This window comes from Eurosta solidaginis, chromosome 3, assembly GCF_040869045.1.
Source record: "Eurosta solidaginis isolate ZX-2024a chromosome 3, ASM4086904v1, whole genome shotgun sequence".
In the NCBI taxonomy this organism is placed as follows: domain Eukaryota; kingdom Metazoa; phylum Arthropoda; class Insecta; order Diptera; family Tephritidae; genus Eurosta; species Eurosta solidaginis.
In genome coordinates, this window is record NC_090321.1 from 283,939,108 (window position 1) to 283,957,626 (window position 18,519).

The following is an 18,519-nucleotide window of genomic DNA, read 5'->3' on the forward strand; positions in this document are numbered from 1 at the left end:
AATGGTCAAGAAATCACTAAAACCAATACATGGAATGTTTTCATTAGTGGTGGTATTATTTTCGAATTATATTGGAATAAACGTTATTCGAATAAACGAATAAATTTATTCGTTTCAAATAATTCGAATAATATTTATTCGTTTATTCGCTTTCATTTATTCGAATTCCTTTTCTTATTATTCGAATACTACATACCGAACTATTCGAATAGTAAAACAAAAAAATCCTGTTTATCTCACGCCCATCACTTGCACATATCAGCATGCACATGTATATATACATACATATCCATATTTATGTGTGTATGGATCAGGCATGCTTAACGAACGAAACGATATCATTTCGTTACGATAATCAACGCTAATAAACGAAACGAAGTCACTTCGTTTCGTTTATTAACGTTAAGAACGTCAAATTAACGTTAATTTGACGATCTTAACGTTAATAAACGAAACAAAGTGACTTCGTTTCGTTTATTAGCGTTGATTATCGTAACGAAATGATATCGTTTCGTTCGTTAAGCATGCCTGGTATGGATGCATATGTATGTGCATATATTTTTGTTTGTTTGGGTTTGCTTTGTTAATATTCATTTATTTAGTTATATTTACGTAACCAAAGTTGTGCTTGAGTCTTTAAGTTTGAAATATCGGGTCGTTAACCACTATACGGATCATAGAACTAGAACATAGAACTTCTTAGTAAACAAGTGTGCTACCTCACACTCTACCTGACAGAAGTTGTGAAACAGCTTTAAGCATCTAAAGCTGCAATATTCTGGACCACAGTTATTGAGGTTCGGAAAGACACATATTTCAGTTAAATCTGAGTATAATGCGTATTGAAATTTAGTAGTACACATTTTATGCGCAGTAATTTCAGAGGTGTATTTAAAGTTTGACGCTTAGCAGTCCATATGAAGTTTAAGCGTATAGACGTTTACGTGTATAAAAAAACACGACTATTGTACAATGTAAACGCGTTCAACTGACTCATTTGGAAGTACGCATTTAAGGCGGAAATGTTATAATATATGTATGTATACTCCACTTGATCATCTGAAAAACTCAAATGTAACAAGTTTTTACGGAAATATATATTGTTTTAATTGGCATTGGAAAAACTCTTTTAGTGGTTTGTATAACATAAGAGGTTAAATTTTTTTTGTATGTTTCATATCGATGGAAAAGACGTTTAATGTTAATATGTGATGTTTTTGTAATTTAAAAAATTAATCAAATTAATGTGAGTAAAGTTCCAAATGTTAATTTTTATGTCTATTGATTGTGCTGTATTCTTATATTTCATTTTGTGTTTTCATGTTTCTGTTTTAAATGTAGACCTTCCTGATGATGACGCGAAAACGCCGAAATGCATAGAGGGAAAAAGTAAAAACCTTTTGGTTTTTCTTTATTAATCTATCGGCCGAAGCAGCTCCTACCCAGCAAACATTTTAAAAAAGAGTTTGGCCCAACTAAAAATTATAAAAAGATTTTTGCATGAAAAGAGCAATATTTTGTTTTATGTTTGAATTTTTTTAAAACCAAGTATTTATATTAGGAAAATGCTAATGTTTGACCCTCTATCAAACAAGGTAAGCTATTTTAGTATTTTAATTACACAAGGAAAAGTTGTTTTAGGTGGCCCCGTTCTAAAGCATTGTCTCCAATTACAATGATACACCTGCAGGCACTATGTGCTATTAGCCGTGTTTTTTTACACGCGTATACGTTTACGTTTGCGCGTAAAAAAACGCCTATCCTCGCTTAGATAATGCTTAGGAGACCCATCTAGCGGCAGTAGTTAAATAACTAGCTACAGAACAGGGTGTACCTAAAATCGGAGACACAAACCTCTGGTGGCCATAATGTATAGCATATAGCTGAATCAGTTGCGATGAATAGTGAACACGCATAGAATACATAGAATTAGTGTAGAGAGTGAAATATAGACACATATTTCAGTTACATCTGAGTATAATGCGTATTGAAATTTAGTAGTACAAATTTTATGCGCAGCAATTTCAGAGCTGTATTTAAAGTTTGGCGCTTAGCAGTCCATATAAAGTTCAAGCGTGAACGTCTATAGATGTACAAAAAAAACACGGATATTGTATTTGGTCTTTTTTTTTATAACCCAAAAGTACTAAATATTGCAATTGCTTTTTAATACGGGCTTCAATGTTTTCGATATGGCAACGACTAAACCTGTTTCAATAACAAATAAAACTTTTTCATAAATTAATATTGATACATATATAAACACCAGGTTTATCGTATTGAACTTAGTGCATTCGCATGACTTGTCTGATATAATTCATGGCGAATTTGGGAGATTTCGTGAGGTTGTGTTTCATAAAATCCGCACAAATAATTAACAGCAGATTCCTCCTCCCGTATTTGCTGTGGATTTGATTCTTGTGTATGCCAGTGGTGTGTGTGTAGATTTGTGGACTCTTGCATATTACAATTACTGCTGCTACCATCACCATTACATGTACTTCGTCCATATTTGAAATAGGAATTGTTGCGTCCGTGCTGGTTCCATTCTGTGGCTGAAGAATATTGAAGTGGATTTAAGAGCCGTCCATTGCTACTATTACTCTGCATGTTGTTGTTGTGAAAACCAAAGGGCCAAGTCTGTAAAAAATATGAAATGGAGAAAGAATTTTTGATAAAAGTGCAATATTTTTTCAAATCAAGCTGATACACGTTGTGCCTAAACGCACTTTTCATTCCAGTTTGGCAGTTAAACTACTCTTAAACTTATTAAGCTTTTTAAGTCAGCAGTGACTGAAGTTTAAACTGAGCTTAAGCGGCCGATCTGGTAGGGTATCGTTAATGTCTCAGCTGTTTACATTCTTGCTTGATTGCAAAGTAATAAAATTTAACATATTCAAAAGTTATAACATTTTTATATTTTCGAATATATAGCATTTATTATTATTATTACAGTAGTCGCTCACAAATTAGAACCTTCAGTAATTAGAATGTCCAGAAATCAGAAATTAGAATCAACTTTTTCAATACATTACACGATCTGAAATTAGAATCGAAAATTGTAATTTCTGAGCGCATTTGGTTTTTTTTTTTGTTGCAAAATAGATATAAAAAGGGGAATCCACAATTTATTCATGTTACGCTCGGTACTCGTTGGATTTTCCTCGCGGTTCTTTACAGTTTTGGTTAGTTTTTGTGTGAAATTCGATACGCCTACACGTGTTTGGCATTGTTTGTTTAAAAGTAAAAGTAATTCTCTGAAATGGCAAATAAACGTAAGAAAAATACTTTGTCCTTGGAAACCAAAGTTCTGGTCTTGGAAAACTTGACAAAGGTGTTCAAGGGTAGCGCTTAGACCTAGAATTTGATGCGGCGCCATCTGCAATCAGCTATATCAAATCGAATAAATCATCAATTTTAAACGCTGTTTCCATTACCTATCATGAGGCTAACAAAAAATCATTGCACATCGCAGAATATTAGTTATGAAGTTTTTGATTCATTTTTGGCTTTTTTAATGTATTTCTATCGATCTTTTATGTATTTTATGAAAAAATATATTTATTATAATTAAATTTTTTGTTTTTTTGGATGTTTTTTTGATTTAGCGTATATGTACATACATATGTATACGTATATTTAATAAAGAAACAATGAAATGTATTGTACTGGATTGTTACCTTATGTTTTCTCATTTTTATGAATAAAATTGAATAAGACAAAATTCCAATGTAGTTTTTTAATGCAAATTGACTTAATTTTTAAGGTTCTATTGAAATAAAAAACGTCCAGTAATTAGAATTTTTCAGAAATTAGAATCATTCTAAAAACAAAGTGGTCTACTGTATTATTTATATTAAAGTATTTAGTTTTTTTTCTACATTTATCTTTAATATTGATACAAATTTTGTTAGTGATATTACCACACAAAATTTGTTTGTATTCGCAAAATCTTTTAATGATAGAAAACAACAGCTGTGTACAGCCATTATTTTGTCCATTCTGGCCGAGACACAATGAAGTTTTTCATATAGACGCGTTCAAGGCAATCTCATGCATGCCAGTAAAATCGCCACAATCACGCAAATTGTTGCGTTTGTAAATATAAAGGAGCTTCAGACTTAGCAATTGAAGTTTATTTTGCCTTGTCCATTCACATACATAATTTCGCGAAGTACTTTTTTATATATATTCCGATTGGTTCTTCTTTAATATTAAATATATGTGTAAGTAGGCTTTCCAATCTATATTTTATGTGCGAATAAAACTAAATTATTCCACTGTTTTCCCAACGTTTCGCTAATATTTTTATTTTTAGCATCATCAGGGGAATATTTATTAATTTATCTGTTACAAACAATATATAAAAATTATGAAAATTATAAATTAGTTTTCAAAACAGACATGCAAAACAACAAAGAAAAATAATTTGGTGAATAGCTTAACATTTAACAAGATAAACTTACGTTGTTTTGTCATTAAATCAAAACAGTTGTAAAAAACATTAAAAACATAAATCATCACAATATAATCATTACCATCTGACTATCATGGTAGCTTTGTCAATACTAAAAATTATTGTTTTGTAAACAAACAATGTAAGCGGCCGCTATGTTTTCCGTATCTTCGCGTTTATTGATCGTCTTTTCTCGTCTTTCCATAATTCTCAGGCTCTCAAGTGTATATCTTGTTGCTTCTCTCTTTTCCTTATCAATAATTTTCGTGTTGGTAAAGTCAGCTGAGTGTCCACTTGTTAATATATGCTGCGCTAGTGCTGTACTTGTTTTTTGTTTTCTGATGTCCGCTTCATGCTCGCCTAGTCTAACCGAAAGAGGTCGTTTTGTAGTATCAATATATATTTTTTTTTTGTTATAAACATTCTCACTTTAAAACAAAAATACTTGCTAACATATTTTCTGCCGTATTCATTTCTTATATTGCAGTTTTCAATTGGAAAAAATGTTAGAAAAGTTAGCAACGAGTGGGAAAAAATAATTTCACTTGGTAATGTGAAAACACCCTTAGCCAAAGCAAATGTTAAATTCTTCTTCGTATACTTTGCTTGCAACAAAAGTTGGAAGATGGCTACTTTTTCATGTTAGATGGCGCTAGTGTCGCTCGATCTGCCGTTATCTATAAAAATACGTGCATAAGATTGCGTTAAGCACATCTATTTGAAAAGCTGCTTATGTGACGGGGATTTTAGTATATGTAAATATTTCCATTGAAACAAATTTTTAATAAATAAGGAGTACCGCAAAATGCAAAATGAATGGAAAATTAACAGCTGTGCAAGGGGTGGTGTTGCAGTGTTTATTTACCCAATTGTGATTGCGTTAACAATCACTTAAACAAAACAATAACAATACAATTAACATGCCTATAAAAACAAAGGACTGGCCACAAAAAGGGCGAGTATTATATACAAATCGCATGAACAAAATTACATATGCCACATGAATACATCCACACGTACATACCTAGTACAAATACATACTAGATAAAATGTGCAACCAAATGTTTTTGGGATGTGTAAACAATGAAGTACAACAACAACAACAATATGCAACGGCAAAGGCCAACAATCAACTGGTAACACGCGGCACGGAACTAATCAGGCGCCCCCCATTTTACAAATAGCGCGATTTAGCATCTTGGTGTCTGCGTCCTCAATTATGACCGAGCCACAATGTAGTTTTTCGTACAGATGCTTTCAACGAAATCTTATGCATGCCAATAATACCGCCACAATCACGTAAAATGTTCCGAACTTCAGACTTGGCACTTGAAGTTTATGTCGCCTTGCCCATTTGCATACAAACTTTCGCGAAGCACTGTTATAAACATTCCCTCTATACAACAAAAATACTTGCTAACACATTTTGTGTTGTGTCCATTTGTTAATTTGCAGTTTTCAAGGCCCGGTTTTTCAGTACAAGTTCAACTCAGTTTGTCAGTTAAACTACGCTTAAACTTATTCTGCAGTTTTCAGTCTAATTTAATTGAAGCTTAAGCTTGGCTTAAGCGGCCGATCTGGCAAGGTTAAACTCTAGTTAGTTTGCGTTCGTTCGAAATAGTGTCGTTTATACCAAACAAGCATTTGGGCTTGAGTACCATTAGAGCTCATGTTGATAACTAGGCATACTTCTAAAATCTCAAGAGTTGTTTCCAAACAGTGGCTCAACTCGAGAATTATAACGTACTCAGAAAAGAGGGAATTTTTTATAAAGCAAACACTTCTATTACTTAAGATGAAAAAATTTAATTTCCAACTTGTGGTTCTCCAACTGGACTCAAATGTAAGATTCCATATTCTACAGTATTTTCACGCAAATAAAATAAAATATGTATAATTTATTTTTTCATTAATTATGCTTCATTACTTCTATCAACCAGGTGTTTATTTCTCACAATAAACAGCTGCTGGTTTTGGTCGTACCACCTTGGAGATTTTTTTCAACTCCATTTCAACTCGATATCCAATATCAACTGGAGAAATGTGTTGGGTATTCATTTGAGAACTGCACATTTCCCAAAATCTCTCAAAGGTTGGATAGCGAATGGAGAATGAAGTTGGATATCAACCCGAGAACTATCTGTTTTAAGAATAATTAAATAATGATGTTGCATATCACTTCCGGCATTAGATATATATTTCGTTGGAGAAATTTGTATTCCATGTTTGTTGGGTAAACAAAATCCAGCTGTTGCCGTATCTACGTATTAAAAAAACCAATGTTGACGCACAAAAAAGTATACCACAAAGGCGGCCTTAAACTGTGACTGAAAAACTGCTCAGTAGTTTAACTGGAGTTTAAATTTGTCTAGAGTTTAAGCAAACTTAGTTTAAGCTTAGCTTAACCAACTACTGAAAAGCCTGGCCTAACTGTGACAAACCTTAGAAAAGTACCGAGTGGGAAAAATTATTTCACTTACAAAGTTTTAAAGCACCCTTAGCCAAGGCAAATGACAAATTTTTGTTGTTTTTGTTGTAGCGATAAGGCTTTGGGGAGTGCTATCGATGTAATGGTCCTTTGCCGGATACAGACCCGGTACGCTTCGGTAACACAGCACCATTAAGGTACTAGCTCGACCATCTCGGGAACGATCTATATGGCCACATTAAACCTTCAGGCCATCCCTCCCTCCCCACCCTCAAGTTCCATGAGGAGCTTGGGGTCGCCAGAGCCTCGTCTGTTAGTGAAAAGGGATTCGCCGCTCGAAGGTGAGGTTGACAATTGGGTTGGAGAAGCTATATATTGCGCTACACAACCCCTTGAATCCCACAAATTCTTCTTCTTATGCTTTGCTTTCAACAAAAGCTGGAAGTTGGCTACTTTTTCATGTAAGATGGCGCTAGTGTCGCTCAATCTGCTGTTCTCCATAAAAATACGTGCAATCTATATGAAAAACTGCTTATGTGACGGGTCTTTTAGGCGGTGTATGATGATTCCCATCAAAAAATGTTAACCTTATATAAGGCTTATTTCATATAGTCAAACGGCTTATGGGATCAGGCCTTAGTTCTATAAGGAATATTAGTTTTATGGCGTATTCCTTAAAACACTCCTTATTTTTCTGTACTTATTTCATCAGGCATAAGGTTTATCTGAAAGATAACGTTATGCATAAGGCTCATATCCTACAGTAAATAAGGCTTATATAAGGCATTATTTTAAGCCATTAGGTAGAGTAAAACACCCTGATTATACGGCTTGTGGTCTAAATAAAATCAGGCTTAGGTTGAACTGGCCGGTCAATAAAGACCTCACATAGACTGAATGTGTCCATAGTATTTAAAATCAGGCTTACGTAAGACCTTATTATAAGATACTACTTGCTTTATACGGACATGGGAGGAGCACTTAAAGGAATGTAACCTCTCTTCCGGAGTGGGTAAGCTATGGTCCACCGTAAAGTCCCTATCGAAACCGACTAAGCACAATGACAAAATATCTATCGCCTTCGGCTGTTGGATGCGAAAAAATGCGAGAGCGCTTTCTGCCGACAATATGTAATGCATTCTACGGTTGACAAAGCCAGACGGCGGACCAACAGATGCGCAAACAAGCTATACATAGCGCGTGACCAATTACCATTACCGCCAAAGAGGTTGAAGATGCCATCGTCAGTATGCCCAGACGGCATATCCACGTTGATGCTAAAAAACTTGGCAAATTTAATTATCTAGCGCATGTCTTCAACCTGTCCCTGTCCACCTTCGTCATCCCCGAAAAATGGAAAATGGCCAGGGTGGATTTGCTATTAAAGCCTGGGAAACCAGCTAACGTAGGAGAATCCTACCGTCCGATATATCTCCTATCGCCAGTAGTGAAGACACTTGAAGCCATTCTGCTGCCCTATTTCACTGCAAATTTGGGCCTTGCCAATCAGCATGGCTTTCGAAAACTACATAGCACAATCACCGCACTAAATGCCATTAGCACCCAGATAAATTGCGGTTTAAATAAAAAACCCCACCACAGAATAGTACTCGTTGCGATAGACCTATAAAAAACTTTTGATACAGTCAACCACGGCACGTTACTGCAAGACTTGGAAGGGTCCTCCTTTCCTCCAAGTCTCCAAAGTATCTGTGTGGTCGGCAAGCATCGGTGCAATTCAGGAACATAACCTCTAAACCCAGAATAATTAAACAAGGGGTACCACAGGGTGGTGTCTTATCCCCTCTTTTGTTTAACTTCTACATATCGAAGCTACCTTCGCCACCAGGAGTCACCATTGTATCTTACGCCGATGACTGTACAATAATGGCCACAGGTCCAGGCCCACACATCGATGAGCTTTGTAATAAAATATCTCTTGCCGGCAGCACTTGGGGTAAAGAAATGCTCATTACCACTTACAAAGCAATTGGCCGGCCTATTGCATGCTACGCGTCCCCGATATGGTCGCCAAGCCTAAAGGCTATACTCTCATGACCCCAGAACACCACCTACATAATGAGGCGAGAGTACTCCCAATTAGGGAGAGAAATGAAATGCTGAACAAACAGTATCTGCTGAATACATAAAAACATGGGTATCTCAACACACATCTGCTTGAAGAGGCCACACCTCTCAGGGGTAAGCATTATGAGGAAATACGGCACCTGATAACATAGCCGTATGAAGCAAAAAAAACACAAAAAGGCTTCGGTGATATTCATTAAACAGGCATCGGACCTCTATGCCAGGAATTTCCCGGCGAACCCAGTTCTTAAGGAAAAATACACAGTACTCGCAGAAAAGGTAAAGCTCTTACCTATCCAGAATTAACCCCGACATGTCTAATGCATGTCCTGCTTGCAATGTGTCCCCACATGACACCAACCATCTCTTTAATTGCAATGTGGAACCAACGCCTCTAACACCCCCTCACTATGGTCCACTCCTGCAAGTTTCCTTGCACTCTTGTTAGAGGATATTGACGACAATTTGTGATCGGTCGCGCCTAATGGATGAGGCGAAACACTGCTACAACAACAGCAACCTGCTTATAAGGTTTATGAACCAAGTAGAATATGGAATAGTATTTTAACCTAATTATAAGTCTAATTGCACATACAAAATCAGGTTTGTATAGGACCTATAACCTATTTCAAAACATTATTTAAGTATATATTGATAATCTATCATCGAAAACTCATTTTCAGCTCCCCTCGTTCAAGTTACCGGACAAGTTACATGGAAAATACTTTTTGAGTTTTTTTTATTCAAGTTACTCCTTGTCAGTGGTTCGGCCAGCCATAGGCCAGATATCATTTTCCAGATGTCGTTTGGAGTAGGTATATAACAGGTAGCTCCCGGCAATATAGAAAGGCAGTATCATGATACAAATATTACAAGTTAAACCGGTGAGAGGAAAATGACATTTAAAAAAATTTTTAAATTCTCACTACTCTCATAATTGTTATTTTATTTTGATTTTTTTTTATTACAAATAAGGTTAGGTTAGGTTGAACTGGCCGGTCCATGAGGACCTAACATAGACTTATTGAGTCCGTAGTGTTACCAGAAGTTTGTTTTAACGACAAAACTGAAAAACCCTATCAAAAACCAGGACCTATGTTATAAAATAACTCCGTCCTCTTGGCAAATACTAGAAGCTTCCTAGGACTTAAGCCACTTGCTGCTTCTAGGTCTGACAGTTGTATAACTCCTAATAGCTGGAGTCTTAGCCTGGCAAGTGCAGGGCACGAGCACAGAACGTGCTCGATCGTTTCCTCCTCCAACCCGCACTTCCTACATCTGCTATCACTGACCAAGCCTAATTCAAAGGCATGTGGCGCCAGAAGGCAGTGTCCAGTCAGAATACCCGTCATGAGTCTACAGTCCTCTCTTTTTAATGATAGAAGCAACTGTGTTAGTCTAAGGTTGTAAGACCTACACATAATCTTCGACACTTTACAGCCCCGCGCTTGAACCCACGCCTTTCCCGCTTGGTCGATCATGTGCACCTCTCGCCTTCGCTTAATCTCGCCCAATCTAACTGGGACGTCTGAACTTTCCACTTATGGCAATTGCAACGTCATCTGCGTAAGCCGTAAGTTTTACGGGTCCCTCATCGAATTGCCTCAGCAGTTGGTTGATGACCAGCGTCCACAGCAGAGGTGATAGCACCCCTCCCTGCGGCGTGCCCCTGTCCACTGATTTCGTGGCCTCGTACAATCCCCATTCTGATGTAATCTTTCTGCAATTCAACATGCAGCCGATCCATCTGATTAAGGCAGGATGTGCTTTAATGTAATTAAGAACATCCATAATCGCCCATATTGCAACATTATTGAAAGCCCCGGCAATGTCCAAGAAGACTCCTAGAGCATACTCCTTATATTCCAGGGATTTCTCTATGCTTATTACCACCCTATGCAATGCGGTGTCTACCGACTTGCCTTTAATGTACGCATGCTGTGTTGTGGAGAGCAGCTTTTCATCCACGTTGGACTTGATGTACACATCTATCAGCCTCTCAAAGGTTTTGAGCAGATATGATGTTAAGCTAATGGGTCTATAGGCTTTGGGATACACGTGACCGATCTTCCCCGCCTTTGGAAGAAAAGCTAAACGAGCATTTCTCCAAGAGTGCGGTACATGATTCAGTCTTATGCACCCATCGAATATTATTTTAAGCCATTCCACGACCGCCCTACTTAAGACTTGTAGCATGGCCAGGAATATACCATCTGGGCCCGGCGATTTAAACATAGAAAACGTCTTCACTGCCCACTCGATCTTGGTATCGGTCACCAAGCCCGGCACTACTAGCTCCGTGATCGAAGTGTGAGTGACGTCTGCTGGCTCTTCTAAACCGTCTCCCGATGAGAAATGTGTATCGAGAAGCACATCAAGGGATTCCTCACTATTACGTGACCATTCCCCGTTCTCTTTCTTTATTAGTCCCTGGACTATGTTTCCCTTTGCTAGGACTTTTTTTAACCGTGCTGTTCGCTGGAGCACTCTATTTCCGTACAGAAACTTTTCCATGAGTTTCTCTTCGCCCTGGTAATTTCACGCTTCTAGATCCTCAGTAGATCCATGTACACGCCCGACACGCTTCGCTTTCCGCGGTCTTTGCGAGCTTAAACATTTATTTTACCTGTCTTCTTATAAGACTGAGCTCATTGCTCCACCATGACGGCTTTGCTTTTCCTCTGAATCTTCTTAGAGGGCAAGCTTTGTTATACGCAGTCATAAGCGTCCTTGTTAGGAATTCATTCGACTCCTCCAGATCCTCTACATTAGCAACCTATTTGGGTTGTCCCAGTTTTGTTTCTACATGTTTCTGGAATTTATTCCAGTTCGTTGACCTAGGGTTGCTAAAGGTTCCTCCCTTCTCTACCCTCTTTAGGGGGATGCTGAAGCTGATATACGCATGGTCGGAGAAGTATGGTCTATCAAGAACCATCCAATCATACCTTGATATATCACGCTCGGAGCTCAATGTAATATCCAGAACATTGCTGGATGTTGAACCAATGTATGTAGGGACATTTCCCCTGTTGGCTATCTGCAAATTGGTTTGCAGGATGTAACAAAATAGAGATTCGCCTCTCTCGTTCGTATCTGCTCCTCCCCACGCATTGTGGTGCGCATTTGCATCTGCGCCTACGACCAACCGCCCTTTGCGCCCTTCCTCCTGTACTAGCCTTTTGCACTCCATCGGTGGAACCTCCGCAGCATGGGCCATGTAGCACGACGCCAGGATAAATGCCTGCTTATTCTTTTGCTCAACGGCCACCGCTACGAGATCCTCAGTGGTGTAATTAGCCAGCACATATGAATGCATCTGTTTCCTTACCATTACTACAGCTCGCACCCGTCCTTCCGTTTGCGCGTAGTAAACGCCAAACCCGCGCGCGCTAAGTCCAGAAACCTTTCCTCCCGATGAGAGCCGCGGCTCCTGGATCAGCGCCACGTGAAACGAACCCTCCTCAAGGGTTAGGAGTTCGCTCGACCCCACTTTACAGTGTTGGAGGTTTATCTGTAGGACTCGCAGCACCATTGGGCTGTTTGTCCCCGTCCAGCACCTTCGTCTTGACGTCGTCGTCCTCCTCTTGCCCTATTGGTTTAGAGTATTCGAGGCCCCCTTCAGCCTCTCGTGACTGTTGTGCCGGGTGTTCCTCTGTGCGAGTCACAGCACCATTTAGCGGCTGGTCCTCGTCTAGCACGTTCGTGGTGATGTCGGGGGCCTCCACCTGTCTTTTTTCCCTTAGGCTTTTGAGGTCCTTTTCGACTTCGCCTCCTCCTCGGAATTTCTTTTCCTGAGTCGCATGTAAATTTAATTTTTTGTCATTTCGATTCCCGCACTATCCGCCATTTTATTCTCTACCGCATGAATAGCGTCCTTTTATAGCACACGGTTGAGTTGTGGGGAAAACGAACTTGACGTGACGATGTTACAAAACGAAGTATGACCAAAGAAGTTAATGAAACCAATATTCCTTCCCAAAATAAACAAAAATACAATAAATATTTTGTTTGACGTTGTTGCCAGCTTAGAATAAGGGCGTTAATAGCCACTTTCCCCGATATTAGAAAAAGCAACACTCCGCATGATGGCAGGGGCGGAAACTGTTATTCCTTTTATAATATAATTCCTTGCAAAACTATTAATTTTGGATTTTTAATATATTTGGATCAAGATAAAAATTATTTTCGGATTTTTATTACATGAATCCGATAGAACTAGTTAAACTCGGAATTTTAAAAATAAAAGTCCGGAAATAAAAGTCAAATCCGGACTTTTATTTTTTAAGGCCAAAATAAGTTTCGGCTTATCCGAAATAAAAATAAAATTTTAATTAGAACTAGAACTAGTTAAACTCGGAATTTTAAAAATAAAAGTCTGGCTTGATAACAAAGAAACGGCTTATCGAATTCAAAAAATTTTATATTATCATGCATCCTTTTTATTTTTCGAACTTTTTCCATAAAAGTCCACATATAAAAGTAAAATCTGTATTTTTATTTTTTGAGTTCGATAGAACTAGTTAAACTCGGACTCAAAAATAAAAATACAGATTTTACTTTTATATGTGGACTTCTATGGAAAAAGTTCGAAAAATAAAAAGGATGCATGATTCGACATGATATTTCTATAGGGATACCTGGGAACTCAAACATTTTCACCTAGGACAATTTTTTGACCAGGACTTTTTCGACTCCGAAAAAAAAAATAATTATTATTTTTCGTCCCTGCATGATGGGATCAATAACAAATTTTGCATCTAATTTTTATCCAAAGGAAAATAACCAATTTTACACGGTGTCGAAAAACTATAACCCCCATTTTGAACTTTTCCTTTGATTAGGGTTCAATACCGTTAGGTCCATTTTCAACTTATGTTCCTGTATATGTACATCTGAAACGCTCTATTGTGCTTCTTGAGACAATCTTCTGTATATGCTTGTTATGACTGCTAGGTAGAATAATATAGCCCTATATCGGCGGCGGTTTCGAAAACATTAAACTTTTCGCAGCAAACTTTTGAAAAACGCCTATCAAAAACTAATATCAGAATTCAACCAATCTTGAACTAAGCTCTGAGATAGGGCATTCTTTAGCCGAATTCTGAAATAGGGAATTTTTTAAACCAATTCTAAAGTAGAGCGTTCTTCTTTTTTTTCTTTCCTTTCCAGATAGTGTGATTTTCTACTTAAACGTCGATTTGTCATGTATTCTTTTCTGTTTGTAGTTTTTCTTTGCAAATGGCATATTACATTAATGTTTTTTGCAAAATGATCCTATTTATGTAACGAGTATAGAACCATCATTTGGACCTTGACGCCCTCAGTCTCTATGTCATAAGTTGTGCGCTGCACTCACTTCACTGTACAATCATATTTCCTGTAATTTGATATTTTTCGCTTTAATCTTTGGATATGACAGTTATTTCAAATCTACATATTTGTAGGTATATATGCATGATCTATTAGGGTTGTTGCGGATGTGCCAGCCAACATCCATGGATTCGAATCATGTTAGGTATTTCTTCGAAATATTTTACTATGCAGCGAAGCTTAGTATCGACATCAAAGGAAATGCGAAAATTCCATTAAAAAACGCTCAAGAAAAATTTAATTAGTCAAGTGTATTCACCTTACAAGAGAACTCATACGCTTTCTGCTACCTTTTTCTGAAGATTTTTCAGCAATCATGCACAGGAGAGCACTGGTCAAAGTATACCACTAAGCGATAAACGTCAAAATCACAAACAGCCTCGCTCACCTGATGCGAATCTCAGGTTGCATTTTACGTACGTAAGACTTCTTTAAGCAAAGTTGCATTTGATAGTTTGATAAAACTTAGTAGTATTTAAAAATTAAAAGGTTGATATACATATTTCCGCAGAAATAAAAATAATAGAATATTTGTGGGCACCAACAATGCGAAGACATACGCAAAGCAAAATTGATTTAAATTATAGTCAAAAAAGGCAGGAGAAACTTAACAAAATATAGAGCGCCGCACGTGTGTAACTTATTTTCCTCATGAAAAATTTCACTTTAGGGCTGTTTCACATTTTGCTATGTTAATCAAATGCATAAGGGCAGATTTACATAAACGCTTAGTTAGGTCGCTACAATACAGAGATAAGGCCAGTAGGCGCGACAGATGAGTTCAATTTATGGACGAACCTATAATTTACAACAAAAAATTTTTGGAATGTTAAGGGGAACAAAAATTTGATATATTAGGGGGACTCATGTAACCGTATAAATGCCTTATAAAGTGTGTAAACGTATAAATTTATCTAGTTTACGCACGAGCTGTCAAATTTTTTATGAAAAATCATTTACACAATTTGTATAAATTTACGCGCACATTTCATTGTGTAAACGCGGTAAACTCAAAGGAATGCAACCTTGCAGACATTACAGACGGCATTTTCATCAAACATCTCCAACATCAGCGAATAAAGGCGTTTTAGTTTTGATTTTTCACTTAATCTTGGTATTTTTTAATTTGTATAACAATCAAAAAAATTTTTTTGGAAATAATACAGCTGAAAAACAATCAAGTTTATCAAGAGTATTACTAGGTGCGTTCACATAACCGCGTGTGTAAATGGATATAATTTTACACCTTATAAGTTTATATGCTATCATGAGTCCCCCTATTGTCAAAGGAGCATTAACATAACCGCTTTTAACCGAAGGAAATGGCAAGGGGTCCACATCTATGGCATTACGTTACCGACTGTCTTACATCCAAAAATACTGGGGGTGACGTTCGATCAGGCAAGCGACAACAAGTTTTGTACAACGGTTTAATTCACTTTTAGCGACAGCCTTAGTCACAGTTTTTGTTCTTCCGTAACGGTTTTTGTTGGTTTCCCTATTTTCAAAAGTTTTTCTTTCATCAGCCCAATATCGCTCAATTGGCCACAACTCAGGCACGTTGGGCTTATTCAAGTTTTTCCCAACATAATTTACATTGTTTTATCTTCGAACCACTTTTCGGGGACACGTGCGTAATATGCTGGAGCCAAGTCCGGCCAAAATATAGTTGCATCATTATGACGATCACGCAAAATTTTTGTATGCCAATTTGGTCTCATAGAGTTTATGTGCAAGCGAAATGCTTTTTGACGTCTGTTTCTCACTTCGTTTCGGAAATTTTTTCTTTTTGCAAGTTATAATAGCATTTCTCTGCTCGATTCGTGTGACTTTCACATGTTGGTAGTGGTAGATATTGTTTATCAGAGCATTGTTACTGTGTCCTGCTATGCTATGCAACCAACAGAAATGAAAAGCAATCTCTTTATGAACATTATTCCAGCAACCGTGCTGTACGGCTCTCAAAATAGGCCAAACGCACTTCATATGAAGAAGTGGTTCATCTGTTAAAGTATCCACGGAACGACCTATTAAGGCTGGAAAAGCTATGTCTCTTCGTAAAAACAATATTACCAACAAAATAATAAAGAGATCCACTAGAGATGAAGGCAACGAGACGATTCAAAAAATGGTTATTCTGGTCCGATTTCTCTAATATGTACTATGTATGTAGTTCATACAAAAATACATAGATCTATAAAAAATTCTATTGTTTGGTTTGTGAGATATCGTCGCCAGCTAGCCAGAAACATGAGTGTGGAATTTTTTCGATTTTGTGTTACAGGCCTCTTTGGATTACCCTTTAGATTCTCTAGGTTCTACTTAAATCTAGAGCTTCCTATGTACATGGAAACCCCAATAATTTGCCGAGCCATTTTTAAGAATGTATAATTCAATCACACAAAGTTGAGCCAGAAAAATGAATGTGGCACATTGTATGACACATTCGTTGATATGGCTAAACAATTTTTGAAAAACAATAAGAACAGCACATATTCGTATGTTCAAATGTTCGGGTATACGTGCCTGGTATTCTTCAAAAAAAATTACACCGATAAAGAATTTTTAATAGCTTAATATCAAAACTAAAACATTTGGAAAAATTGTGTGAAAAACTGGTTATACCAAAATAATATCATTCTTTTTATAAAAATCTTGAGGGCAACGCTTTTCCCGAACCCAACATTTCAGAAGATTCTGATTCTGATGAGAATAAGAACTAGTTCTATGTTTGCAATAATATCTTAAATAAAAGCACGTTAGTGTATATGAAATTGAATTGAATGTGTAACTTTTTTCATTTACATACATACTTTCGATAAGTCAAAGCCGCGGATGTTTTCCCAAGTACTGTGATGCTCCGAATCCCAATCCGCCAACGGAATTGGCCTAGCAGGCCTTGGCTTGGCTCTAACGTTATTTAAAATTCATTCTGTGGTGATTTTTTTACGTCTTTTGAGGTTAAGGCCATACCATGACCAGATGGGCCAATTCTTATAGCTTATTCGGATTCAGCGCATCAAAATACATAGAAAGTATGAGCAGATTAACCTGATTCGACCAAAGAGATTCGACTACTTTTAATTTTTTTGTATAGATGTATTAACAAAAAACATATCAGCTTTTTAAATTTTTGTTGTGCCAGAAAAATGAATATGCTAAATCTCGGAGAAAGAAGGGATGCGAGCAGAACAATTATCTCAGTTAATAGAGCATAATGTGAGTATAATATATAAGTACATTTTTACACTAGAAACTAATTCTTCTAATTTTGAGAGAGCAATAAACTTTGAAAATCGATTTCCCAACATTTCCATTTTGGCACATTCATGCTTCTAGCAAGCGGGCGACGATATGGTATCCTTTGTTTGTTTTTTAAAACGGGTTTTACCAATTTAAAACGAAAAAGAGCAATTAAATTGAATTAAAAAAAAAAAAGAAATTATATCTCCAGGAAATATTTTCCTTTCCTACCATATTTTTTACAACATCCGTATTTGTTAAAGCTTGAATTTTTGGTTAATGTGAATGACGGTGTGATAGTTTCGGTATCACGTATACGAATATCCGCTACATCTCTACTAATATAGGTACAAGCAATTTTGGTAGAAGTACAAGCCATTTTCCATGCACCTATCTATGGAAAAATAAAACCCAAAACAAAAAGCAAGTTCGTTGTTATTTTAAAGATTGTTCATCAATTTGACTGACAGATTAGTGTAAATTGTCGCTATCTGAAGCACGGGAAATCGTCAGATGATATTAATTTACAATGTATGAAGCAATAAAGAGGGTGGGGAAAATATTAAACATATCTATGGAAATACATACTGAAATACGGGTGTTGATGGGAATAATGGGAAGACTATATAACCTTCACAAATCAATATTTGGTTCTCTCTCAATTCCTACTGATGCCCGGCAAGGCGAGCATGCGTTCCGCAAAGTCATCGCTTCAGCTTCGGCACGCTTTTTTCCGGCCGGTAGAATACCCGAAATCATGCCCCATTTCTCCGCTGAAGCTGCAAACTTAGCAAAAGAACGTGACTAGCGAGACAGCTGAACCTAAGATACCCCATATTAGGAATCTCATCTTGGATATTATGCGGCTGGTAAATAACACAAACGTGCCAAATGGGAAAAGTATTTAAAGAACTGCAACCTCTCTTCGGGTGCT

At 37.0% G+C, this 18,519-nt stretch overlaps 1 protein-coding gene across 2 annotated transcripts in view; it reads right to left on the minus strand.

Annotated features, from left to right (window-relative positions):
• Window positions 1-537: 537 nt before the first annotated feature.
• The window catches only part of HLH54F, a 174,329-nt gene continuing 156,347 nt past the window's right edge, over window positions 538-18,519 (minus strand). For both annotated transcript variants that reach the window (XM_067776815.1, XM_067776814.1), the window contains one exon: window positions 538-2,640. In XM_067776815.1, the coding sequence (XP_067632916.1) occupies window positions 2,272-2,640 (369 nt within the window). In that variant the 3' untranslated portion in view covers window positions 538-2,271. The remainder of the gene's footprint in view (window positions 2,641-18,519) is intronic.